Below are 26,179 nucleotides of genomic sequence, written 5' to 3'. Positions count from 1 at the left end.
TCCCTCTCTGCGGCTCCACCGCCTCCCGCCGCCCGCGAACCTCGCGGTCCTCCTCCGAGCCGCGCATCCAGGCAGGAAAATCCGGGCGTCTTTTCTCATTGAACCCGCGTTTCCATTAACTCAGTCCCGGCACCAGCTAATCCGCTGCACCGAAGGCAAAAGGAGGCTAATTAATGACCAGCTTTTCCAGTCAAGACCGGCGATAATTGCTTTGGTGGCCTTTATGATTACAAGATAAAAACGGGCCCGGCCTGACATAAGAGGCACTGTGTACGCTGGGAGACGGGAGGAAATGAAGAGTTGGGAGGCTGAATACGGAGCAGAAAATTACTAATAGAAGAGAGATAATGAATAGGCCGGCCAGGCATTCATGGGGAAAAATCCATTTTGTTACCACGCGAAATTAGGTGGTGGAAAGGGGTTTGCTAATTGTTCTCATCTTGTAGCAGCCAGGACCGAGGCCGGGCGTGCTCCCCCATTTACTCCCCGAGTCATTGTGCAGCGCGCGCGGTCTGCGGGGCGGCCTTCCCATTTTCCTGTGGCGTCCTTAATTGTTGCTAATATACCTTCTAATGAAGCTAATGAGGGGAGAGCCATGCAATTCTTTGCACGTGGAGACAAGTGAAATGCACCGAAAGGACTTTCTCATATTTTCACCAGCACTACCCTCTCCCTCCAGAAGCAGTGAGAATCTGAAGGGGTTTCCTCCCTGGGAAGTGAAGTTCCAAAGGCTCCTTTCGAGGAAAAATACGTAGGTGCGAAGTGTTGTGGTCTGCGCCAGGCCACTTCTGGAGAGTGGCTGGAGTCGGTGGGGTTCGACCAGTGCTCGCCTTTCAAGACAGGTGGATCCAATCCCCTGACCCGGGAGGGAGAATGTTCACGTGAAGATGCAGAGCCAGTCCCACGTTCCTTTGTTGCTGAAGATGTGCTGGGCTTGTGTGGCTACTTGAAGCCACGGAAGGCTCCAGGCCTGCCCACCCGCCTTAGCCGCCTAGCCTGGCCTCCCCGCAGCACCCCCGACAATCACTGTGCAAACTGCTGTGCCCGGTTAGAAGAAGGGATGGATACTTTATTTTACTGAAGGCAGCAAATTAGCTGCCAAATACTTTACATAAATTTGAAAAACAGCCACCACTGAGGGAAAAAGTGATGCCTCTGACTGTCCTCTTGAGCACGCTGCAATCTGGGAGGTGCTATTTTCAAATGACTTCTGCTTCTCCTTTGACGGGGGTTGTTCCGCTGGGCCCTCCCATTGTGGCTCCAGGGCCAGCGCAGCGTCCTGTGGGGCTGAGCTTTCCACTTTCAAGTTGCATTTGGAGACGTGTGTTTTTAGGAGATCATGCTTTGTCAGGAGCTAACATACCCCTCTCTCCTTGTCCTGCAGAAAAGCAAACTCAAGTTCCTGCCTCCTCAGGCGGAGCAAGAAGACTCGACCAAGTTCATCGCACTCACCCTGGTCTCCCTCGCCTGCATCCTGGGCGTCCTCCTGGCCTCTGGCCTCATCTACTGCCTACGCCATAGCTCTCAGCACAGGCTGAAGGAGAAGCTCTCGGGACTAGGGCGCGACCCGGGCGCAGATGCCACCGCCGCCTACCAGGTAAGAGGAGACTTTTTAAAAAGCGATATATTGGATTTATCTGTTGAGCAGGCAGATGATCGCATTCCTCTCTGGCCCCTCCTCCATTCCCAGCAGTTGCTCATGTATCATAGTTTGGGGTCTTTTATGATGACAGTTTGGAACTTCTCATCAGCATTCGTGCACGTACCTAGCAGCCACAGTTGTACAGCTCTGTATTCATCTGCTCTTCTTGGATAGTCTCATGTTAGCTCTGGAAGTATGTTGTTAATTAGAGGTGTGGAAAAAGTACAATACACGAATGATGTTTATCTGTTTTCTTAGTTTGGCCACTACTAATGAGAAGTGCCAGAGTTGTGAGATCAGTTGGTGTATAGGTGTTTGAAGATGTCTCAGAAACCATCGGCTTCCTTGGGGTCTTCTGTGAAAAGATCCTTTGACCTGCCCAGTTGCCACCCTGTGTTGTTGTCCGGTACAGTGAAACCTAATGCTGACCAGGGGGAAGTGACCCATGCGTGTCCCCATGAGGGACACCTTCTCTAGAGGCACCACACACACCCCTGGAAATCTGGAAACCAGGGAGGATGCGAGGAAGGCAAGTTCAGACCAAGTTGGGCATTTTAAATAACCACAGAGTTTTTGAAAGTTCTATAGCACACATTTCGTATTTAGTATTGTCCTGTAATGAATATAGGCCTTCAGTTTTAACAGCATTACAAACCCAGAATACTTCCATCAGTCAAGGCAATTGATTCCTTTGCATATAAAATATCATTTAATTCCAAGAAGATATTCCCATTTGGGAAGGTAGAATGACTCCTTTAACCACTGTTTTAAAAGTTTGGTCGGTACATATGTAAGATTTCCTCATTGGACTGGATCCTTTGTTTTCTCTAGTCACATGATTACAGTGTGCAATACATCTTGTAAATAATTCATCATTTTTACAGTCGTATGTAAAGTAAATATTATTATTCCATCATCAGAGTTACATGGGTGGGCTCTCCAGCCTCTCTCCACAAAGCACCCTCCAGCACCAAACCCTCCTGCTGCCTGAGCTCCTTGGAGCTGGCTTTTCTATACTCTGTGAGCTCTCAGGACCCTCCCCCACATAAAGAATTTACACAATCTCTGTGCTTAAAAGAGACCACAAGATAGCTTTTCCTCCCATTTCAAACTTCCTGGGATTGCCATTGAATAGAGGAAGCCTCCAGTTTTCTGGAGAGGGTCACCAGCCCGGTCAGGACGATCTTTTTCTTATAAAGAAATGGCAACTTCAGATGTGTTGAGGATGGCATTTCAGTTGCAGTGTATAGCTTTGCTTCAAAGCAAAAGGAAAATCACGTTTGAAGAAGCAGCCTGAAAAAAATGTCACATAAACTAGTAAGAATTTATCCAGAAATTCCATTGAGCAAGATCTTCAATGTGGATGCCAGGTCTTCAGGCCAAGTCTGTGTCGGTACATAAATAAATTATCACACCAGTTCTGTTCCATGCGTGAGAGACGGAAGATCATACAGGCAGAGATTTTTAGAAAGCGTGGCACCCTTTGATATACTTTGAAATTCAAATATAAAATATTGATAGAATGGAAAGGTTAGACTTGCATGCAGAAATGACTAATTTGAAAAAAAACTGCAGGTTGAAAATGCATACTTAGGACTGAGTTTGTGATAATTAACAGAAAAAAAAAAGCCTTCCCAGTGACAGCTCTAATTAATAGTATCTGTAATTAAAATCATGCCCTTCCAGCAGGAAAATTGTTTGAATTTCTTGGAGTGACCTTTTTGCTGTTCCTCCTGAGGGCATGGTGGTTAAGTTGATATTGATTTTATAATGAGCTCTGGTTTGTTTAATAAGAATCTGTAATCCAGACAATAAATGAAATGTGTGCTTTTCTTCAGTCCAGATTAATAAAAATGAAAAAAAAAAACTTTTTAAAAATGTGATCTAGGAAAATTTGGAAATGAAATGAGTGTAAAGACTTTCTGGTTGGTTTAGCTTTGAAATCACTACAAAATACCCTTTAGGGAAGTACTTTGATTAAAGTGGGGGTTTGCCCCATCACAGTGGATTGTCTCCTGGTGAGAAAGTTCTAGGTGCTGAACCATTGTGTTGTTGTGATTTGTGTTTTGGCAGAGCAGGACTCAGTAATGAGGATGGGGACTGTATGATTGTTCGCTTTGAATTTAGCTGAGTAATGTTTCAAGGACTCAGACAATTGCGGTTACAAGGAGAGGATATTTACTTTGGTAAATGAAGCAGGTATTAATTCATTAATGTTTGCATATCCCACTTGGGTTTTCTGTCACAGCCATGAGTCCCCCGTGAAGTGTAAAAATCTGTTTGAAAAGTTTTTTAAAATATTGCAAACATAAAACAAATTTCAGGAAAGGTGTCTTCTGGCATTAATGTATTTATTTCTGGCTCACTGAACCTGTGTACTTTGCTGATTCTCTAATCACAGTGAGGTTATGGATGATAATTCTCATCACTGGGTTACAAGGAAAATGGAACAATTTGATCTTATGCTTTATTTTATGGGGACATGATGGAATTACTCAATTCCTTTTCTTAAAGCTTCTGAAAAATAAAAAGATTATTGTGCAAGTGAGGTTAGAAGTAAGTAACCTAGGAGCGAGAGAATGGTAGGTGGCAATAGCATAAGTTTTATTAATATCAGAATATGAAGTTACCCTTTAAACAAAAGAACTTGTGTTCTTACCTGGGGAAAGGAAGGTCAGGAGCAGAGACGTTCAGATGGGGTGGAGGAGACGGGTGTGTGGAGGTGGTCTCCCGGGGGGCACTGGTGACCTCAGGGTGTGTGGAGGTGGTATCCCGGGGGCACTGGTGACCTCAGGTTGTAGAGCTCCTTCCTCCCTGGGGTTCCAAAAGGTGAATCCTCGTGTCCTCCATTAAACGGCAGCCGGGTCAGTGTCCTGGCAAGGCACTTCCAGCATGACCTGGGAGGCCCTCGTGTTGCCAGCCTCTGACAAAGCATTTGTTTGCCTCAGCCCTGATCATGCACGTACATCATGAGTGCCTGTGCAACCCCCTCCGGCCCCCCGTGTGTGTGAGTCAGAGCCTGGGCTTGGGGCCACAGGGCCCACGTTGTGCTCCTGGGGAGTAAGAGCTTTTCTTAAAACAGGTTTGAAGCAGTAAGGAGGTTGAATTCTTAGCTTCTAATGCAAACACCTTTAAACGTGTTTACCTGTCCTTCTTCAAAATAGAACTATTTCATGGACAGGGTCAGGATTTTAGAGCTTTCTGCATTTACATGAGAGTGTGATATTTTTGCTTGTCTTACCTATTGGGAAAGCAAATCTTTTTTGACACACTCTCATATTTTTGACAACAAGATATCAACCCCATCAGATAATCCAGCCAAGTTTAATTTGCTCAGACTGGAGCAAAAATTGGGGATATTAACTTTCAGAATAACTGAAACATATTCTGAATAGACTGCTCCCTCCAAACTTCTCCCCATTGTTTTAGTAAATGTTGATTTTTCTTCTAAATAGATAAAACATGATATATTTGGATTAATTCTACACTTCATGATCTGAAAACCCAATTTTATTGACTTTTATTCTTTTTTTTCAAATTGACATAGCCTGCCATATATGCATATATGTGTGTGTGTGTGTATATATTTATACACACATGTACACACACACACACACGCTAAGGATAATGTGAAGACACAGAAGAATTGTGATTTTTGGTACCAGGATACCTTATGCATTTTTTTTTCATGTAGGTGTCCTATTTCTATGGAAGGTGATTGGGTAAAAACTGTGCCAAAAATAAGTCGTTAGATGATTAGAAGACATTCTCCTCCTTTTCTCTCTGAGTCTCTTTGAATGTTGCATCCATTTCCTTGAGGCTTTGATCATCTTCGAGCAGCAAGTTTAGTATTCTGCCAGCCCACTCTCCCTTCCCCGACATGAGGGCAGAGACTCCTGCAGAATTTTCAGCAAGTTCTCTTTTGATGGTTTATTTCACAATACCCAGCAGGTTTCCTTGTGTACTTGGAGGCCTTTGGAACCAAATCCAGAGGAAAGCATGCATCCGGGCCACGGGGACCTCCTGTAAACAGAGCGGCTAAGTGCACATCTCAGTTGCTGCTGCTGCTCCCATTAGCAAGTGATTACGAATGCAGTGACAGAGTGGTGGCAATTGCGGCAAAATGAGGGTGCTCAGTTGACTGGGGCTGGTGTGTCTGCAAGTCCCAAATGCACCCTGACTTCTTACCCCCAGTGCAGAAAGCTGAGTTCTGACAAAGAGCACAGGTCACGCCTTGGCTCATTCTCTGGGGCTTTAAGAGACCCTTCTTTCTCTAGGCGAGTTTGATCTTCAGGCGTTGGTGTAATCACGAGTAATAGAAGTAGGATGTTCACAATTAAATTGGACAACAGTTACTTTTCCTGAGGTTTACTTGACCCCACCACAAGTTTTTAACAAAGCCTTTTCAATAGCTCTGTATCTTAGAATGGCTTTCCTCACTATATACTTAAATTTCCCGGTCAAAATAATATATTTTTTGCAAATATCAAATAAGCAAAAACCTATGCTGCTTCAAAAGTGAAGGGCACCCTGTGAAAACTGCCAAATATTTTGTAATTATAAAAATGCAACATTACAGAACATTATGAAATAATTATTATTAGAGAACATTTTATTGTAACAGTCAAGTCTGTGAATGGAAATTTTTCTAATTTTATAACACCTTTGCAAATGTAGCTGATAGTACAGATGTCTACAGGTAGAATACTCTTGAAACTTTGGAGACATGGATTCAGTTTTGCAGATTGTCCTGGAATAGACTCCAGGCCCTGGAGGATGAGGCCCTGCCACCGTCCTCCCATGCTCCATGGCGCCCAGAACAGTCCCTGGCCTAACTAGGAATCAGCAAATGCTAAATGGTTGTCACACTGGTGCCAAATCCCATGGTTCCCATGTGAAGGAAATCTAAAGGAAACCTGCAGAATTTTGCCAGGATAATGAGGGTAAAGGATACGTGTCGTCCCCAATGTGGGAAGAACCTGTTTTTGTTTGCCTGTGTGTTCAGTATCAGATCGTCAGTGTGTGGGGTCAACCAGCTTGGTTTCTGTAGGCTCCGTGGAATCGTCTAGATACCTTTTCACCATGAGTCTGAACATTTTTCTGGAAGGTGCCCATTTAAAGTACATTTTTCTCATAAATCTGAAGCGTTCACGGATGCAGTTTCCAAAAGCAGTATCTATCCTGCTGTTGTGCCCAAAATGCTTCCTCAAATACAGCTCCTGAGAGATAGAGCTCAATCTTCAGAGAACAATGAAGTCTCTGGAAAGGTGGCCAGAGAAACCTCTAAACATAAAACAGAAGCATGTTGCTCGTTGGGACACAGCAATCCACTCCCTCCATCAGGCAGTAGTCATTGGATCAGACTTAATTGAAAGTCACAGAGACCACTCAGTGAGATATTTGGGGGAAAAAAAAAATTGGAAAGTCTAAGACATGAAAATTTGGAGGGCTGAATTCTGTGGCTTCTTTTCGGCACTAGGCTATTCCTATGTTTGCTTTGACCTTGGTACCTTTTCAGACCTGGGTATTACTGGAATAACTGCTTCCTAAGGAAGACACTTCCTGCTGCACACAAGGAGGGGCGAGGGAAAGGAGGTGGGGGCTGCAGGCTTCTCCCAGGCGTGCTCACCCTGCACTCCAGCAGCCAAGGAAGAGGGCTGGGCCCCGGGAGGAGGGGAGGGTGGTGTGCATGGTGTCTGTGGAGCGGGTGCTGCTTCCCTTAGGCCCATGCTGTGTTCCAGTCTGCCTCGCCCATTTCACTGCCAGAACCAGAGAATTCTTCCTTCTCGCCAAAGCCAGTGTTGTTCCTGGGGTGACCCCTGCATGCACAGCAGGTCCTTCTGAGCCCCTGTTCCTCGGCACCCCCGTCCTCCTCGTCGGTCACCCACCCCGTGGAAAGGGACCCTGTGGAAAGGGACCCAGGACACCTTCCCCAGGCATCTTGTTATCTCCCAACCCTGTTTTACAAGGGGGCAAAGTCAGCAGCAGATAAACTGAGAGGCGCCTCAGCCCACAGAGCTGGTGGCAGAGCTGCACTGGGCGGTCCCCGGCTGCGCTGTCCCCACTGCAGGGTGTTAAGGGGCTAGCCCGGGCTTCTCCGCCCCGCGGGTCTGGACAGCTCCTCCACCATCTTCCCTCTGTAGTGTGAGGCACTGTGGGAGATTTGGGAAACGGTGACATCCTTTCTTTTCTCGGTTGATGATTTCTTGGAGATGAGGAGTTTGCGATGAAACAGTGAACCGGCGGTAAACAGCATTAGTCCACAAGTCGCTAGGAGGTGATTCGTGTGAAACTGAAATCAAATCCTTGGAGATGACAGAGGAGGGGCTGGGCCAGGTGGTGGGTGGAGCTCTTGGTGGCTGGTGGGAGATGGTGGCGTGGCTGGGGCAGATGCTAGGGCCATCTGTAGGGTAGGGACAGACCCAAGAGGTGGGCATTTGCAGGGCTGTGAGGAGGAACTGGGCTGGAGGGGAGAGGTCCTCCCAGTCGGGCCAAGAGTTTAGACAGGGAGCAGGGGCATCGGGGAAGGTTGGGGACTCGGCAGCAGGTTGCGAGCAGGCCCAGAGAGGTCAGCTCTTTGAGTTCGTGACAAGGACAAACCCTGCAGTCTGTGGCGCTCCAAGGGACAGTCCATTGCTCAGTGTGGCTGAGTGACCCCAGGTGGGCCACAAGAGGCACATTCCACCTGCTTTCACCCCCATCCGTTTCTTCCTTCTTATCTTATTCCCCTGTTGCCACACTTTCCATCATTTGAACTCTCTTTCTCCTCTAATGGTGAAACTCGTGGAAGAAAGGCGCCATCGCCCTTCCATTCCCTGGGGTGCAAGGCCCAGGCTTGGGCCCAGCCCCTCCCTCCCGAAGCCTGCCTTCCTCATCTGGGAACTGAGGCCTCCTCTTGGGCCGCCATGCGGAGAGGGCAGCCCTGTGGGTGCGGGTGCCACGCCAGCTCTGAAGCACTGCCCGAGGGTGACTTGCCTGCAACGACTGCTGGTGCTCATGGAGCTGGGATGGGTGCTGGATTCCTGCCTGCTCCTCCCATTTCCAGGGTACCCGTTTCCACACACATCCTCCTCGGCACGAGCTGCTCCGCTCCCTTAGACCTGATTAGAGAGGCCGGGCACATTTTCTGAACTAAAACTGAGGACATGGCATCTGCAAAGCATGCACTTCCAGAGGAGAAAACAGGAGCAAAGCCTGAACCCTGTGCTGCTCTGCGGAATTGAAGACACTTGATGGAAGGTGTTTGGAGAAGGTATCCGGGTGAGCGAACACCCGGGTGAGCCCGTGTGGTCCGGGGCCCTGCGGGGTAAGGCCAGGCCTTGGTGCAGGTGCAGCCTCGGGCATCTGTGCTCTGAACACCTCTTCACCCAGCCCAAGGGGCTTCAGGGCTCACATCCAGGTGAGGGCTCGGCAGGAGGGAAGCCCTGGTCAGGTGGGCCCAGCTCAGCTGGAAGCCTGCTGTCCATGGCGGGAGGCAGGCTCTCTGAAGGACATGAGCCTCTGTGAAATAAAGTGGGTGTTGGGAGGAGACACTTGAGGGAGTAAAGGGAAGTGTAAAAAAGTGGATTAAACTGGGATTTCAAAAGAAACGGTAGGTGGTGGGGAGGAGATTCCAGCGGGCGGGTACCAGGAGGTAGGAGTGGGTGCAAGCGAGAGGCAGGTTCCACCCAAGGGGCACTGGGCCCACAGTGTGGCTGTGCTTGAGGGCTGGGTCTCCCCACTCCCTGCCTGTAGCCTCTTCTCTCCCGGCTCCCTGTGGGGCCACCGTCCCTCGGGAGGAGGACATCATTGTTGGCAAGGAGAAGAGGCCTCGGGTGACTCCTGGAGCCTCCCCCAACCAGAGCTGTGCAGCCCCCCCAACCCCTGCCACCGGCCGGCAAGTGGAGCTCAGTGTGGGAGGAGACGCCCGGCAGGGCCAGAATCTCCTTCAGGTGACAGCCTCTTGCACATGACAGGGTGGGACCCCACAGGCGTGCACAGAGGTACCTGCATGGGCCCTCTCCTTGGGGCTGAGGGACAGAGGTACCTGCGTGGGGCCCCACTTTGGGGCTGAGGGTCCTCAGGCCGTTGTTGTAAAGCAGATCTTCTCAGCCTCTGCCTTGATGGGCACAAGAGAATGCGCCTCTGTGGTGAATGGCATTATCTGCAATGAAATGCATTAGCCTGTCAAAAATGGCAAAGCCCAGCTCTTAACACAACATGCACACCAGCATAAAAGGAGGCAAGACGCTGCGCGGGGTGGTGGGATAAGGAATGATGGCTGGAGCTGCCATGGCATGCAGGAGCTGGGTGTTACAAGAGGAGAAGGCTTTGGGAAAAGCAATTGCACGTCAAACCGAGAAGGACGAGAAGGACCCGGCAGATGAAAGTCATTTCTAAATGTCAAACGAGGATCACTTCAAGGACATGAATAAGGAAGGCTGATCCGCTGGCCGCCTCCAGCAGGAGTCCCCCCACCCTTGCCTCCTGGGGAGGCCTCCGCAGGGCACGTCCCTCGCCACCTGACTGTCTCTTCTCTGCCAGGCCCAAGGCCCCTTAGGCCCGGCGCTCTCCGTGGCTCTTGGCTGTGTGAGCCCCGCCTCCTCCTTCCCTCCCATGCTACGTTGGGGGCTCGTTTTGCCGCGGCTGACACGTGGGGGTCCCCAGGGCTGTGCCTGGTGTTGGCCCGAGGGTCACCCTTAAGGATTGGACACCTTGGGTCTGGGTGCAGGTGCAGCCTCGGGCATCTGTGCTCTGAACACCTCTTCACCCAGCCCAAGGGGCTTCAGGGCTCACATCCAGGTGAGGGCTCGGCAGAAGGGAAGCCCTGGTCAGGTGGGCCCAGCTCAGCTGGAACCCTGCTGTCCATGGCGGGACATTCCAGCCTTGGAACCTCTGGATAGCTGAACTTGGAGTTGACCCAGAAAGCGTTTTCTCAGAAAGCTTATTGCTTCTAAGGGTAGAATCCCATTTTCTGGAACAACAGGAACAGCAGAGAACTTGATCTTACATCAGAGTCGGCCCAGTCTGCGTTTGTGAAGGTCTTCCCAGTGTGAACCCAGAAACAGACATCACTGTGACCCAGGGGAGCCCTGGGTGCCGGGCGGGACAGGCACGGGGCTCTGAGAACACGGGACCCCTGGGTGCTGGGTGGGGCTCAGAGAATGTGAGGCTGGAACGTTGGGGAGGAAGAAAAACGCAACAGCAGAGGGGGCCTCTGTGGGGTGGGAGAGGAGCATGGAAGGGACTTAGCTCAGAGACAGAGGGGCCCAGATGCACAAGGGAAATGGAGGGACTTCCAGGGGCAGACAGCAGCTCCTCTCCCAATTTTTTGTTTCTGTGTGGACACGAGGCGGGCAGTCAGGTGTTTCTGCAGGTGTCGGAACAGCAGCTTTTCCTGTTCCGTGGGCGCCGCAGAAGAGTTCTCCCTTCTTCATCCAGCCAGCTGCTCTGAAACTGTTGCTCAAAATGTAACATCTCTATGGCTTTTCTGCTTTGGGAGAATTACTGATGGTGAAGAATGGAATCTTGGGACTGGCACGGGGTCGCACCTGTCATCCCAGCACTTTGGGAGGCCGAGGCTGGCAGATCACCTGAGGTCAGGAGTTTGAGACCAGCCTGGCCAACATGGTGAAACCCCGTCTCTACTAAAAATAAAAAAATTAGCCAGGCGTGGTGGCGTGCACCTGTCACCCCAGCTACTCGGGAGGCTGAGGCAGGAGATTTGCTTGAACATGGGAGGCAGATGTGTCAGTGAGCCAAAATCAAAATTTCATCTCAAAAAAAAAAAAAAAAAGGACGGAACCTGAGTGTGTTATTTCTCTATTAGCAAGTACAAGAGACTCACTAGAAAGTTGGCAGGTTGAACAAACACTCTTTCAAGATTTTTTAATGTATAGAATAATAACGCAGCCAGCAGAGTGGAGTGTCTGGGTGTGTGCTGGTGTGTCTCCAGGTGCAGTGACTTGAAGAACAGACGGGGGGAGATTCGCAGATGATTATATTAGCCAGTAAAGCTACATGTTTTAAAATACGTAATTCTGTACAGAGTTTGTGGAATGTGGATTCGATATACAGGTTTAAACTTGGATTGATCTTATGCCATTTAATAGCAAATCAATTAAAAGAGTTTACAAGTGATAAGTGCTGGGACTATCTAACGTTGATGTGTAACTGGACTGAGCGCCTCTGAGGAGAGCAGAAGCTGGATCTGTCCTCTGGGTAGGCATTTGCTCGCTTTCAGTTTTTTTGGTGAAGATGATGATGCGGGAGAGTGAACAATAATAGAATCTTCCTGGAATCGCCTTTCCTGACCTGGAGTCACCTTTCCTGGCCTGTAAAACGCACCCTGAAACCAGAGATCGGATGTTCCTGAGTGGGAGGAAATAAAATGCAGATTTTTTTGCAAAACAAAAGACTAAATTGGATGGAAGCTGGAGCTGGTGTGTGAGTTTCAGAATTATTTCTGTCCCCACCCCAGGGGTTTCTTATTCTCTACCAGATTCAAGGAGAACAAATATATGAATTGTTAAGTGAGCCCCAAACGTGAAGCTGAAATGTGAAGGGAAAAAGTCTAGAAAACGTGTCTGATTCTTCTGAGGGTGGCTTGCCAGGTGCCCCTTCCTCCCTCTGAGCATGCGTCTGTCTTGCTCAGGCCTTTCCGTTCCCAGTGGGCCCCTCGCTTCTTCAGGTGGATTTTTTCAGGCACATGTTGAGATTTCAAATCAACCCCAAGTGAGGAAGCAGAGCTGACACCCCACGTGCGACCCATGGCCCCCGTCCCCCAGTCAGCGGTGTCCTCGGACCGGCTGCTCCCAGAACCCCCTGCAAAGTTCACTCCCCAAAAACCCTCACACTCCCTTCACAACTTGCTCACAGGTTTTCCTCCAGGGCTGCTGCCCCACCTGTCCCCTTCTTGGGGTAGAGCATAGACTTTTAGAAACTCCCCGTACAGACCTCAGGGCTCGGAGCCCCTAGGTCAGAGCTGAGACATCTGAGACCGGGACCCCCAGCAGGCCTCCAGGCCCTGGCCTTCAGGGGTCTGGTAGGAGGAAACTCTTCAGGGTGTCCTTCAGGCCTTGTGCAGTTAGGGTGTCGCTCAGATCAGTTTTAGGTGGAATAATTGGGCCCCAAAACAACGTGCAATTCCAAAAATGGAGAAGCAGCTGCTCCGGTAGCTGCTCCACCCCCAGCCCGCAGGCCCCTGCCCTTTGGCTTAATTAAGCTGTGGCCACCGAATGGAAGGATGTGAATACCTTTTGTGTCCCTGGGCTGGGCTCCTCTGCTTCTAAGCCTTTGTTTGCCTGGCTCCCTCCCTTGCACCGCCCCCCCCCTCCCGACTCCACTTTATCCCTGTAGACCCTCCCATCTGTCAAGCCCTGTGCAGACCCCAGTCCCCTGAGCTTCCCTCTCAGCCCGGGGTGGCCAGTCCCTTCCCGAACACCAGGGCCCTATTCATCCCTACCTCCCCTTTATCCCTTCTGCCGCCTCTGCGGTGACGTCTCGTCACCATCCCTCCTGCGTAGGGTGACGCCCTCATTGTGTTGGACCGAGGCAGGCCTGGGTGCAGAGTGGGGCTGGTTCCCCACACCAGGCCAGCCCGCCTGGGGACAGCCTTGGCTCCCCAAAGGCCAGGTCGGTACAATAGACGCACAGCACGCACCGGGGACCTTTAGGTGCTCGATAATTGAATCGATAAATTGAACTAAGATTTTGATGTGGTAAGGGCAGGTCTGTGGGCGGGGAGCAGGGGGGCATCTAAACGCTCTTGAAAACCATCCCGTGTCATTCTCGGGTCCAGAGTCCTGCGTGCCCGTGGGAAGTCCTCCCTACATGCTGAAGATGCGCTGCGGGCTGGAGATGCGCCGCGGGCTGGAGATGCGCCGCGGGCTGGAGATGCAGGCGATGACAGGGATGGCACATGACAATCAGTCCTTATTCAGAGCAAAAAGAAAATTAAGAAGGTGCAAAAGTTTCTTGTAAAAAACAGCTGCCCGTTCTCTACTTCCACGTCAGGCCTGGGCTGCTGTGAAGGCAGATGACTTGTTTTTTACTGACTGGCTATTTTAAATTGTCTGACTATGAAACTGAAAAGCAAGGTTCAGCCTGCGGGGCCTCTCAAGGCTGGCTTTGCCCACAGAGGTCGCGTTGGATCTGTGAACTTTAAAGGCACCACGGACTTTTTTGGAAGCCCTTAGAACTTAATTGTCCAGTGAGTCATCCTCTGTGGGAGCCGGGAAGGGAGGGATTTGTGTCCCATGCTGGATTTGTCTCACCAACCGCGGTCTGGCTGGAGGGGCTTTGCTGCGGTGGTCGGGGTCTCCTGTGACAATGGGAAGGGTTGCAGGCATCGTGGGTTAAATGTGCTCCCTCTCACATCTAAGATGCCACCGTTATGGAAGCATTAAAGACCGTCACAGAAGGCCGTCTTAGACGTGGGCTATTCCAGAAAGAAGATGCTCATTAAAATTCTGTGTGTCCTTTCAGTGTCTTTATTTTCACAACTGTTTCCTGGTTTCAATCTGACGTTATCAGGAGCAGAGTAAATGAAGAAAATGAGTGTCTTTAGTCTTGGGGCAGAGGCAGTCCCTAAGAAAAAGGGAGGCAGGAGGTCGCGTTTGAGCACGTCATTCGTCACTCTCGGATGCAGCTGACCGTGGGTCCCGCGAACCCGCACGCGCCTTCTGTGCTTCCCGTGGAGTGATCGCGTCTTCCAGCCACCCACCAGGGGCTTCAGGAGATTCACACACAGCCCTCGCTTCCCCAGAGCAGGAAACCACAGCTGCCGGCCCCGGGGGCTCGATGCAGCTCCTCCAGCCGTGCCCCTTGCTGCTCCCTGGGGCTGCCTTGGTGTGGGACACTCGGCCCCTGAGCGAGTCATGACCTGGAGGCCAGGGCTGCTGACCGGTGTGCAGGGGCTCAGCGAGGGCCCCTCTGGACCACATAGATGCTGTGGGTACAGAACGCAGACGGAAGGACTTCTGCTCCCGAGTGTGGGAGGCAGGGGTCTGGACGTGAAACTAACTAGGAAGCATCACACACCTGGATGTCTAGAGCCCGGCCACGAGCTTGTATGGGGACTCAAGAAAGGGCTGGTGCTCTGGGCGCCGCAGGGATGGGGGCTGAGCGAGGGGAGAGGCCGCTATTTTCCTACTGATCTCAGGCTGTTCCAAGACTGTTCCACATTTAGAAGAGTGTTGAAAATTATTTTTCACGTACATGAAACATGTCTATATCTTTAATTTTTGTTTTGAGAAAACATCTTGCGAAATGGGAAAATCTCACTCCATATTGCTTGGCCAACATCGCTCATCGTGGGCTGACTGGGCTCGTGTGCCCGTGCGGTGGATCCCCCTCCTGTGGGAGCTGTGCTTACACCCCCGACCAGTGTCGTGTGTCAGGAGCAGGGAGGGGCGGGAGCCAGGTCTCTTGGCAGAGCCTGCAGAGCTCCGTGACCCTGGCTTGGGCTGTGCTGTCAGGGGCGTCCTCCCCTTGGGGGGGGGGTGTGTGCAAACACGTGTGTGCGTTGTTCTCGGTCCAAGAGAAAAAGTTACCTGGGCACCAAGGAAAAGCCGCTGGAAGCGGTGGGACTGCGTCACCAGAGCAGGGTTGGCCACATGGGCCATGAGCCGAGGACGCAGGGACAAGTGCTGCCCTGGCTTAGATCATGGACAGGCTCAGCTGCCCGGGCCCTGACTCCGTGGGAGAAGGGAGGCTCCCCTGGCGTTCAGGGGCGGCCATGGGCCGTTTCCTCTCCAGAAGCGAGCATGGCCCTGTGTCCCCTGAGCTCTCACAGGGATGCCCCAAATGCGCCCAGAACCCAGAGCATCCTGTAGCAGTGCCGGTTGGAGACCCCAGCATCATGGGAGTGTTTGTGTAAAGTCGCTTTCCTGAACGAAATTACTGGTTACTGCCCCTCTGCTCCCAGCTGGCCTTGCTGGCCTAGAATGTGAGACGGTTCCTTCTGAAGCCCTCTGAGTTTTATGATGAAATAAAATCAAGTAAAACTGTGTCATGATCAGGGAGAGGTGATTATACAAGAAACCTTTTTTCTTTTTTTCCCGCTATGACACATGACCCTGTTTAACAATCTGGAATATTTTTCCCCGGCCTTTTCCCCACACATGCTGTCTAAACATTTCACCTTCCTGTTTAGATTTCCTGTCATCATGTGCCCTGCAGCCACCGTGTCAAACTGACAGAGCGCAGGCTTTTTCCTGAACCGTTTTGCATTCGAGCCACCTGTGGGTGCACCGGGCCCCGCGGCTTCTGCTGTGTGTGGGATTCTGCGTCGCCCTCTGAGCTGAAGGCCAGAGCCCTCCGCAAAGAGGGCCGGTTCCCGTTCACCATGTTCTGTTGGTGCCGCGTCCATTCCGGAGAGTGGCCTTTATTCCTCCCCAGCAGAGCCCAGTGAACCCACCTTTTCCTGCCCAGTTTTGTACATTTAACTCCTTAGTGTTGTCCTGTTACTAGTGATTACACTCTCAAAATAACCCTGCACACTCGGGCAGCATGGCTTCGTTCAGATGGCTCCCAGAAAGGTGCAGAGAGCTTTTCCTGAAGCCTTTGTTGTCTTGTTCTTCTTTTGGCAGAATTCAAGAATGACAGGTCTCTTCTCTGAGTGATTTCCCCTCTGTAATTTTCCCCATCAGGTGCTGAGTTAAGAGATGAGACATTTGCCTTGTGATGTGTATACATGAATTTCTGCCCCCAGAATCCTCTTCAGCTTATTTTGCACATTGTGTTATAAAGAAGTATAAGATACTTTGAGGACTCTGCGGACATGCTCAGGGCCCCGGCTCAGGCACAGCAGAGAAGCGGGCAGCTCTGCGGCGAGCGAGGACTGTGGTGTCGGAATGTGCTGCACTGACCCTGGCCTCCTCTGTTTGTGTGCTCACACCTGAGAAGCTCCTCGGAGCATGGGAAGACTTCGGGGTGGGGGCTCTGGGTGCAGCACTGTCCTGCGGGGATGGTCCCACGTGGCTCTGCCCAGGGCACGGTGCCGGTGTGGGTGCTTGCGGTGCCACTGGGCTCACACTCACAGTTCCAGTTGGCTCTGGATGTGTTGGAGGCAGCACTGAGCTGCAAAAAGATCAATTTTTCACATTTTCCTGATGGAGAGTTTTTGTGCCTGGGTGCGGACGTGCTGGGTGTTCCTGACAAACAGTGCCCCACGGGGAGGGCGTTGGGTCGTGAGGCACAAGCATCACGTTGAGTTTTGCAGTGGAGCGTTTCCATTTAGGGCGGCGGTGGAAGACGCCGCGCTCTTCTTTAAAGATGCCCAGTTACTGTAGTTTCACCTGAGAGGGAGGAGGGAGGGAGAGGGTCTCATCGGCCAGACAGAGTGGCGGGAGGGTCGTCTGGTGGGGACGGTCCTGGGGGTCTGGCCTCCTTGGTATTGTGTCCTGGAAGGAGGCCCTGCCAGAGGCCCCCAGCTCCCTTGAGGCTGTGTGGCTTCTCTGTGCCAAATGTAGATGCGGACGCTGGCAGGGGGATGCCCACACCCACGTGGGATCAGTGCCGCATGGGCTGAGTGTGTAAACCGGGCTGTGTACTCATTGCACCCACCAGAGATCAGTGTCACACGGGCTGAGTGTGCAAGCCGGGCTCATACGCATCACACACACCTGAGATCAGTGCCACACAGGCCGAATGTGTAAACTGGGCTGTGTACTCATTGCACCCACCAGAGATCAGTGTCACAAGGGCCAAGTGTGCAAGCCAGGCTCATACTCATCACACACACCTGAGATCAGTGCCACACGGGCCGCATGTGCAAGCCGGGCTCATACTCATCACACACACCTGAGATCAGTGCCACACGGGCCGAGTGTGCAAGCCGGGGTCGTACTCTGTGCTCCACACACATCCACCCTCAGAGTCCTCCCAACAACTCTGTGGAGCTGCTCTGCCTTCATCCTCATTTCACAGATTGAAAACACACATGCAGCTTTCAGTAACCTGTCCAGGGGCACACAGCCACGAGTGACCTGGACCCAGAGTCCTGGTCCTCAGCTCTGTCTTGGCTTGCTTTCTTTACCAATGATGGATGTCATTTCTACTATGGGATTTTTTTTTTTCTAACACACTAATGGCTCTGGAATCCTTTCTTCTCAAAAATAGAGGCACATTATAATCATTGATATTTTACAATGAGATGACCTGCAAAACCGTGCCCTTTTTCCATTATTGCAAATGCATCCTTCTCACTGGAAACCTGACATGCTATCCTTAATAATTTTCTTAATAACTTTCTCAACACCTAAGAGGGGCCAGACAGCTAAAAAGCTACAGAGCAGCTATACTGAGACTACAGAGCTTTCCGGAAAGATGTGAGCTCCATCTCCAGGGACAGACATTCTAAAAATGCAAAGCAGCATGGCACAAAAATAAATGACTTCCCCTTTGCTCCCTAGAAATTTATTTTTTTCCTTTTATTTTATTATACTTTAAGTTCTAGGGTACATTGCACAACGTGCAGGTTTGTTACATAGGTTTACATGTGCCATGTTGGTTTGCTGCACCTATTAACTCGTCATTTACATTAGGTATTTCTCCTAAGGCTATCCTTCTCCCAGCCTCCCAGCCCCTGACAGGCCCTGGTGTGTGGTGGTCCCCGCCCTGTGTCCAAGTGGTCTCATTGTTCAATTCCCACCTGTGAGTGAGAACATGCAGTGTTTGGTTTTCTGTCCTTGTGTTAGTTTGCTGAGAATGATGGTTTCCAGCTTCATCCATGTCCCTACAAAGGACATGAACTCATCCTTTTTTATGGCTGCATAGTATTCCATGGTGTATATGTGCCACATTTTCTTAATCCAGTCTATCATTGATGGACATTTGGGTTGGTTCCAAGTCTTTACTACTGTGAATAGTGCCACAATAAACATACGTGTGCATGTGTCTTTATAGTAGCGTGATTTATAATCCTTCTTTTTTTAGTTCCCGTATACATTGTTGTTTCTTTGCTGCTAAAGAGTATAAATTGAGAAAAGAAAACAGGCTTCATCCACACCCTGGTGGGAGTGGCCCTATGGGTGCCTTCAGGGCCAGGTAGGCCCACACCCAGCCCTCAGTGGGATGGAGCCTCTGTCCAGCTCGTCACAGAGCAGGGAGGGAATTCACAGGTGCCGCCGACCTCATGGCTAAATCTACAATCAAAAGAGTTAGGTGGTTACATCAGCCTTTCTTCTTTGTTCATAATTAATTACCTGTTGGTTATTGAGTCATGCGAATGCCACAAGGTCTTACTCGTCTTTACAAACTCAAGGTCGCCAAGCTGCACACACTGGGCTGCTGTGGCTGAAAGCGTGTCATCCCAGATCATAAACAGAGCCGTCTTCACGATTGTCAGGCTGTCTGGATCTTAAATAGAAGATTTTTCTTTGAATGAAGTGGCTGGAAGGATTGGACCTTCTGTCCAGCCAAGATCTGTTTGCCAAAAACGTGTCAGTGCCCCCAGGCCGGGTTGTGCAGGGGAGGGCCTTGGACCCCTGCAAGTGGGCGCTGTGGAGGGGCAGGTCTCGGGCTTCCTGTGTGAGCACCACTGCCAGTTAACTCCTTCAGCAGACGTGTGTGGCCTGCAGGCCTCGCTCTGGGGTGTTCACTGTCTGACCAGGAGAGTTTTGTTCTGGGTGAGGATGCACCCTTTGTGTTCACTGAGGATTATGAATCAGGGAAATTTCAAAACATGATGGGGCTGGCCTCCAGCTGTCTCTCAGAGGAGGCTCGTGTTGTTGATTTTGCTTTTTATAAATTACCTTTTGCTCAAATAAAATGCTCTTGAGACCGTAGCTCTGTATTTTGGGGGCTTTGGGGGACAGGGTCTTGCTCTGTCACCAGAGTTGGAGTGCGTTGGTGCGATCGTAGCTCACAGCAGCCTCACCCTCCTGAGCTCAAGGGATCCTCCCACCTCAGCCTGTCAAGTAGCTGGGAGTACAGGTGCGTGCCACCACACCTAGCTAATTTTTATTTTTAGAGATGGGGCCTCACTATGTTGCCCAGGCTGGACTCAAACTCCTAGGCTCAAGGGATCCTCCTACCTCGGCTTCCCAAAGTGCTAGGATTATAGGCGTGAGCCACCACGCCCCACTACAGCTCTGTATTTTAAACTCACTGCACTTAGAGTGTTTGCAGTGGCGATGGCCGTTTTCTGTCGCCGGCTGACAGGAGTCCCCGCTCTGTGCCTCGGCCCCCACAGAAGTCTGATAATGAACGCAGGCAACATAGGCAGTGGCTGCTCTTGTCTGATGGCAGTTCTGGTGTGATGGCAGCTGATGCTGTAAACTTCAACTGAGGTTTGAAAGAAGTGTGTGTGCCATGCCGCCCCGTCGGCCATTGCCTCAGCGGTCAGCGAGCTCACGCTTCCATTGAGCACCGTGGACGTGACTGCATTTTCAGGTGCTACCTTTCAATGAAGAGTGAGGAGTGTGACCCCCTCCACCGCTGTGGCCAGTCACTTTCTAGTCTTGGGAGGGGAAAAACAGCTCGCAGTGCTATCATCAGTGAGCCCACGCTGGCAGGCTTGCTTGGAGGGTTAGTCACCTCATGCAGGGTGGAAATGTCCCGAATTATTACCTAGAGTGATTTCAAATGCCGTGAGGTTTGTCTCCTTGGCCCTGGCTGGACCATTACTAAGTCAAGTAGCATTCTACATTTTTTATTCCATTCTAGTAAGAAGTGTGTTTTTCCTTACAAAATTTTTAAATTTTAAGGTAAAGGACCGAGAATGGACAGACTATAGAATTTCCATTATGAATTTGGAAACTATAATCAGCCTAAAGGACCAGTGAATGAGACCACATGGGATGCCCCTCAGAGCTTTCCCCAGCAAGCCACGAGGCAGAATCCAGGCTCCTTCCCGGCTTCCCCCACATCTGGAGATTCCCAAGAGTATCCAGGAAAGGGTGGAGAGGGAGGGGCCGGTCCCCACTGTGAGGAGCTCTGGCAGGTAGCCCGGAAAGGGTCCACACAGCAAGGGGAAGGGGAGCTGGCAGGGGCAGGCCACAGTGAGTGGGAGAGGCGGCAGCCAAACGCCCCAGCCCCCATCCTTGGCGGTGGCTGGCCCGACCCCGTTTCCCATGAGGGCAGCAGACTGGCGCATTTCCAGCTCACTTGTGAGGAATTTCTGTTTCTGTCTCCAGTAGACAGATGTGACTTTCTTGTGTTTATCGCCAAGGGAGACACCAGGAGTTGGGCCTGCAGCCACGTCTTCTGGGGGGCACGTGCAGGACAACCGACAGCCAGTGCCGCTGGGACTCTGGGGTTTAACTTGTCAGCTTGATGTCATTATGGTTTCCACGTGTACAGCCGTTGTTCGGTGACCTCCTCGCGGGGCTGATGCGTTGCTCGCCCCCTACCACCCGTGCCACACCTGTAGGGAATCGCCGCTGCCCGGGTAACTTCTTCCCAGCCTGGGCTGTGGTCGGTGGTGGAGCTCGGGCTCCAGAAAGTGGCCTTGCAGCCAAGCAGAATGTGGCAAAAGCAATGCTTTGTGGATGTCCTGAGATGTAGTGTGAGGCAGCACACCCTCCAGTCGGCCCCACGACAGCCACACTGACTTAGCAACAGCTGGATTGAATGAGGTGTGAACTTCTGGCTGAACCGTGCTGCTTAGATGTGGCTGAGCCGTAAGGTCAGGTGGGCAGTGGATGCAATGCCTTCCCTTCAGACCCTGCATGCACAAGAAGCACACGGTTGACGGTGTTACTTCCAGCTTGTAGACATCAGGTACATCCCATGTCCAAAACGGAGGCTCGCCGTGGAAAAGCACATTCTGAGAGCGGTCGCGGTGCAGATACAGAGCCCTCTGCCAGCAGCACTGCCCACCCAGGAGGCCGTAGGGAGTGGTGGCCCCTTCTCTCCTCCTCCTCCTCCTTGCTCGCCCCGTGGAAGCTCTTCCGCACCTCCAGGCCCGGTGCCTGCTCTCCTCTCCCTGTCTCTGCAAGCGCCACTGCGGCCTAGACTTGGGGCCTGAGCCTCTCCTGCCTGAAGCCTTCTTTGACCTCAGGTTCAGGGAGAGTCCCCTCCTCCTTGCCCCACAGCACGCCTTCCCACGAACACCCAACACGTGCTGTCGCCGTCATTTCCGTCGCTTCTTGTGGTCACTCATGCCTGGCTCCGGGTGGCCTGGGGGTGCTCAGGGGTCAGGGCCCGGCGAGTCTGACCCAGCCTGGCTCAGCCTGGTATTCCTGGCACCCTGTACAGTGCTGACTCGGCAAGGGACCATAGCAAACCCGATTTTGAATAAACTAATAATCATCGTAGTAGGAACAGCAAATAATCACCTGGTGTGTGCCAGGCACAGGCCCAAAGCCTCAATCTAAGCATGTTTTCTTATTTAATCCTCCCAACGGTGAAGTCGGTACCATTATCACCACTTCACAGATGGGGAAACTGAGGCACACAGAGATTAGGGTTTCCCTAAGGTTTCCCCTTAGGGTTTCCCCAAGGTCACACAGTCAGTAAGACCTGAAGCCCAGATTCAAAATCAGGCCCTCTGACTGCAGGCGCTATGAATGGATGAATCAGTGATTGCCCTGGACGTCAAGGAAAAGAACCAAAGTTAGGTCTGTTTTTGCAGTTCTCATCCTGTTTCTCTGAAGACATACACGTTTTCTGAGTCCTGGTTTCTAGGAGGCATCCATCGTGACACCATGGTGGCCCACTTGCCTGTGTCTTGGGACAGCTTTGTGGAGGTGCAGAGACTCTTCTAAGTGGCGGGTTCCCCCGGAGCCTTCAGAAAAACCTGCACTGGTGATTTGAGGGAAACATGGCTGGTGCTTCCGGGGAGCCGTGTCCTGCCCATCGTAGTGTCCAGGGAAGTAGGACATGTCTCTCACCTGCCCCCAGGCTCAGGGGCAGCATGAGGGGGCTTCAGCCCCAGCAACCTCCTCCACCCAGGACCTGGCTCCCCCACCACCCCGTTCCTCCCTACAGGCCATTCCCGGCCTTATCACTGCTCAGATGTTTGCCTGACCCACTTACTGCATAGAAACTTGGTAGCGGTCGGTTCAGAGCGGAGCAGTACCTGGCGAGAGCACCCACTCCCATTCGTAGGCAGAAGCCGGCAGGGAGAGGGCCTTCGTCCAAGGGCAGCGTCCCCGGCCACGCGTTGCTTTGCTGTGGGGATGCCCTTCTCCCGCGATAGCATCTCCTCCTGCACAGGCGAAGAGCTGCTGCCACGTGTCTCCAACCTTCTGGGCCAAGCTTTCAGGGGCTTCCTCTCTGCCAGGGACATTTTTCTTGGATCTTTATTGCAGTTTCCCTCTTTTGAAAAAATTAAGACCTTCAAGAAGACCTTGTGCTTCGCAGTGATGTGAGACCGCTGATGAGAGCCGCAGATCCCCACTGAGCGGCACCGAGTCCTGTGTCTCCCTCACTGTGCACCAGCACTGACCCACCTGGCACTGAGCCACCCCCCGGAGGAGGCGATGGCAGCTTGTCCAGCTTTAAATTCTGCAACTTTGGCCTGGCTCGGTGGTTCACACCTGTAATCCCAGCACTTTGCAAGGCCAAGGCGGGTAGATCACCTGAGGTCAGGAGTTCAAGACCAGCCTGGCCAATGTGGTGAAACCCTGTCTCTACTAAAAATACAAAAATTAGCCGGGTGTGGTGGTGCACACCTGTAATTCCAGCTACCCAGGAGGCTAAGGCAGCAGAATCGCTTGAACCTGCGAGGCGGAGGTTGCAGTGAGCTGAGATTACACCACTGCACTCCAGCCTGGGCGACAGAGCCAGACTGTCTGAAAAATAAATAAATAAATAAATTCTGTAACTTCTTCAGAAATATCTTTACACTTGCCAAGCCGTCGAGAGTTTGGCTCTGGCTGAGACAATGGCCTTAACTTTTATTCACTAATACTTCTCCCTTCCTCACTACTGCTTGAGGCTTTCTCTGTAGCCGCCTCCATGCTAAGCACTGACTGTACAGGAAATCTTCACAGTAACTATAGGGTCACCTCTACTTATAAAGTGAAAAAAATAGGCTTAGAGACCGTAAGAGGTTTTCCCAAGGACACGTGAAGAGCTTGTGGTTGTTTGCTATTGTTGACTTGGGGAGAAAAAGAAATAAAATAAAAATGGAAGTTTGTGATGGAGCAGGGACCCCAGTCCTGGACTGTGGGGCCTCTTGGTGGCTTCGCCCTCCATGCGCTCAGGAAAGAACAGAGCTCAGACCTCACTGTAGCTCTCCCGTGGGTGGCAAGTCACAGGATGGGCATGGAACTAGCTTGATTTTTTATTTTTATGCGAGTAAATCTCCAGCGTTTCAATCCTCTTCCCCAGAGGGTCACATTCTCGGACGCTCTGGGTTTCCTGAGCCACAGCTGTTCTCATGCTTTGGTTGGATGTTATTTTTCTGGAGAAATTGTGTGAAGACATAGAAGTTACTTCAGAAACATTTTTCAGTGTGCTTTTCCCCCACGTCAAGCAAACTTCATGTGCACAATTGAGACATACATGAGATGTGTACTCGGGTTGGTTACTGGTGTCATCTACCTTATTAAAATTATCCCTTGTCGGGCAGATCACCTCAGTCAGGAGTTTGAGACCAGCCCGGCCAATATGGTGAAATCCCATCTCTACTAAAAATATAAAAATTAGCTGGGCGTGGTGGCAGGCACCTGTTATCCCAGCTAATCAAGAGGGTGAGGCAGGAGAATCACTTGAACCTAGAAGGTGGAAGTTGCAATGAGCTGAGATCGTGCCCCTCCACTCCAGCCTGGGAGACAGAGTGAGGCTCCATATCAAAAACAATAAAAATAAAAAATGAATAAATAAATAAATAAATACCCTTTGTGGTTTTGCGTTTGTTTGCTTATTTTTGAGATTCTGAGAAAACTTGGGTGGATTTTTTTAAACACACTCACTATTTTAAAACGGTTTATAAACTAACAAGTACTTGAAGATGTATGGGAAAGAAGGAACTGGAACTCTTTTGCTAGAGACCCCTGACCCTCACCAGAGGCCCTTGGTAAAGTCCACCTTCCCCTGTGCATCTCTGCCCGGGTCCCTGCGGTCATCCCCCCATTCCTGCAGCCACCCTCCCCCCGTCCCCGCAGTCACCCCTCCTCCCCCCGCCATCCCCGCGGTCGTCCTCCCCGTCCCCACAGTCATCCTTCCTGTCCCCATGGTCATTCTCCCTGTCCCCAGCTGCTCTTACAGGGGCTGCAGGTTCATGGAGAGTGGGGGCCGCAGGGCCCCTTCCCACAGCACCTGTATCTCGCTACGAGCCCGAAGCAGAGAGCCCGGGAACATGAATTGCTCATCCCAGAGAGCCAGGTGGAGGGAAATGTTTTCTCAACGGTGTGTCGGCAGGCTTGGCAGACATCTTTAAAGCCAAGGAAGCCGGCAGCCCGGGGTGAAAGGAGGATGGACACGTGGAGTGTTTCCTGAGCTTTGGCGGTTGCCCTGGGGAGTGCAAGGCCTTTGACGCACACCGCTGGGGGGAGCGAGTGGGTGGCTCGGCCTCCCCCGGACGCCACCAAAATGAAACCAAGGCAGCAGCAGCCCACAAGGCTCCCTGGAGCCTTTCTTTTTCCCATGAATGCATTTTCACCTCTTCTGTTGAGCTCCAGTTCTCTTACAAACTTTTTCTGGGTATCATTTCGTTTTGCAGACTCAGGGTACAGGTATATTTTCACCAGGCAAAAGGATGGGATATCCTAACACAGTGGTTAGAACAGTTTCAAAACGAGATTGTTGGTCAGACGTCGGGGGCACGCAGGCTGCACCCCGAAGGGGAGCGGCAGCAGCAGGGTCCTGGTGTGTCCTGAGCACCTGAGGCTGTGTGGCCGTGTCCTGGCTGCAGGCAGGTCCCGCACGGCCGGGCAGCCCAACGCATGTGTGGCTGAGCATTGCCTGGGGAAGGAGGGTCGAAGACTCTGCAGTGATCCCACGGAAGCTGTCTTGGGGTGTACTGTTGAGAGTTCCTTTAAATCCGGGCACTTCTGCTTTGGTGTCTACTCAGCAGCACGGGCCTCTCTCGCTCCCCCATGCCTTCTGTCTCCTGTGCGGCTCCGTTTGCCTTCTCTTGCCTGGGCTCTTGGACATTGCTCTGGAGAGAAAACGAAACGTCAGAATGAGGGTTTTTTTTTCTGCAAACAGTTCAATTGTGGTACCAGTTTCTGTATCTCAGTCCCAGTGCAAAACCCCCCTGGCCTCCCCTGTGGCTTATATTCTAATAGAATGAGAAGCCACCCAACGAAGGCTGCGGTGGCTTTATTCCAGAATATTCCTATTGATGATAGAGGAGGATCCAGTGCATGCTTTCTTGAATCTATAGGAGTGTGTGTTTGTGGTGTGGTGTGTGCAGTGTGTGTGTGTCTGTGGTGTGTGGTGTATGTGTATGTGTCTGATGTGTGTGGTGTGTGTGTGGCATGTGTGTCTGTGATGTGGGGTGTGTATGTGGTGTATGTGTGTGTATGTGATGTGGGGTGTGTATGTGGTGTATGTGTGTGTGATGTGGGGTGTGTATGTGGTGTATGTGTGTGTGATGTGGGGTGTGTATGTGGTGTATGTGTGTGTATGTGATGTGAGGTGTGTATGTGGTGTATGTGTGTG

At 51.3% G+C, this 26,179-nt stretch overlaps 1 protein-coding gene across 1 annotated transcript in view; it reads left to right on the top strand.

The window, feature by feature from the left end:
• Nucleotides 1-26,179, top strand: part of PTPRN2 (protein tyrosine phosphatase, receptor type, N polypeptide 2) — a 789,125-nt gene that overhangs the window by 646,464 nt on the left and 116,482 nt on the right. The window contains exon 12 of the mRNA XM_011941545.1: nucleotides 1,385-1,597. Coding sequence (XP_011796935.1) covers nucleotides 1,385-1,597 — 213 coding nt within the window. The remainder of the gene's footprint in view (nucleotides 1-1,384; nucleotides 1,598-26,179) is intronic.

Source organism: Colobus angolensis, unplaced genomic scaffold, assembly GCF_000951035.1.
Source record: "Colobus angolensis palliatus isolate OR3802 unplaced genomic scaffold, Cang.pa_1.0 Scaffold2, whole genome shotgun sequence".
In the NCBI taxonomy this organism is placed as follows: Eukaryota; Metazoa; Chordata; class Mammalia; order Primates; family Cercopithecidae; genus Colobus; species Colobus angolensis.
The sequence above is the reverse complement of the archived record's forward strand: the minus strand, read 5'-3'. Positions and strand labels throughout refer to the sequence as shown.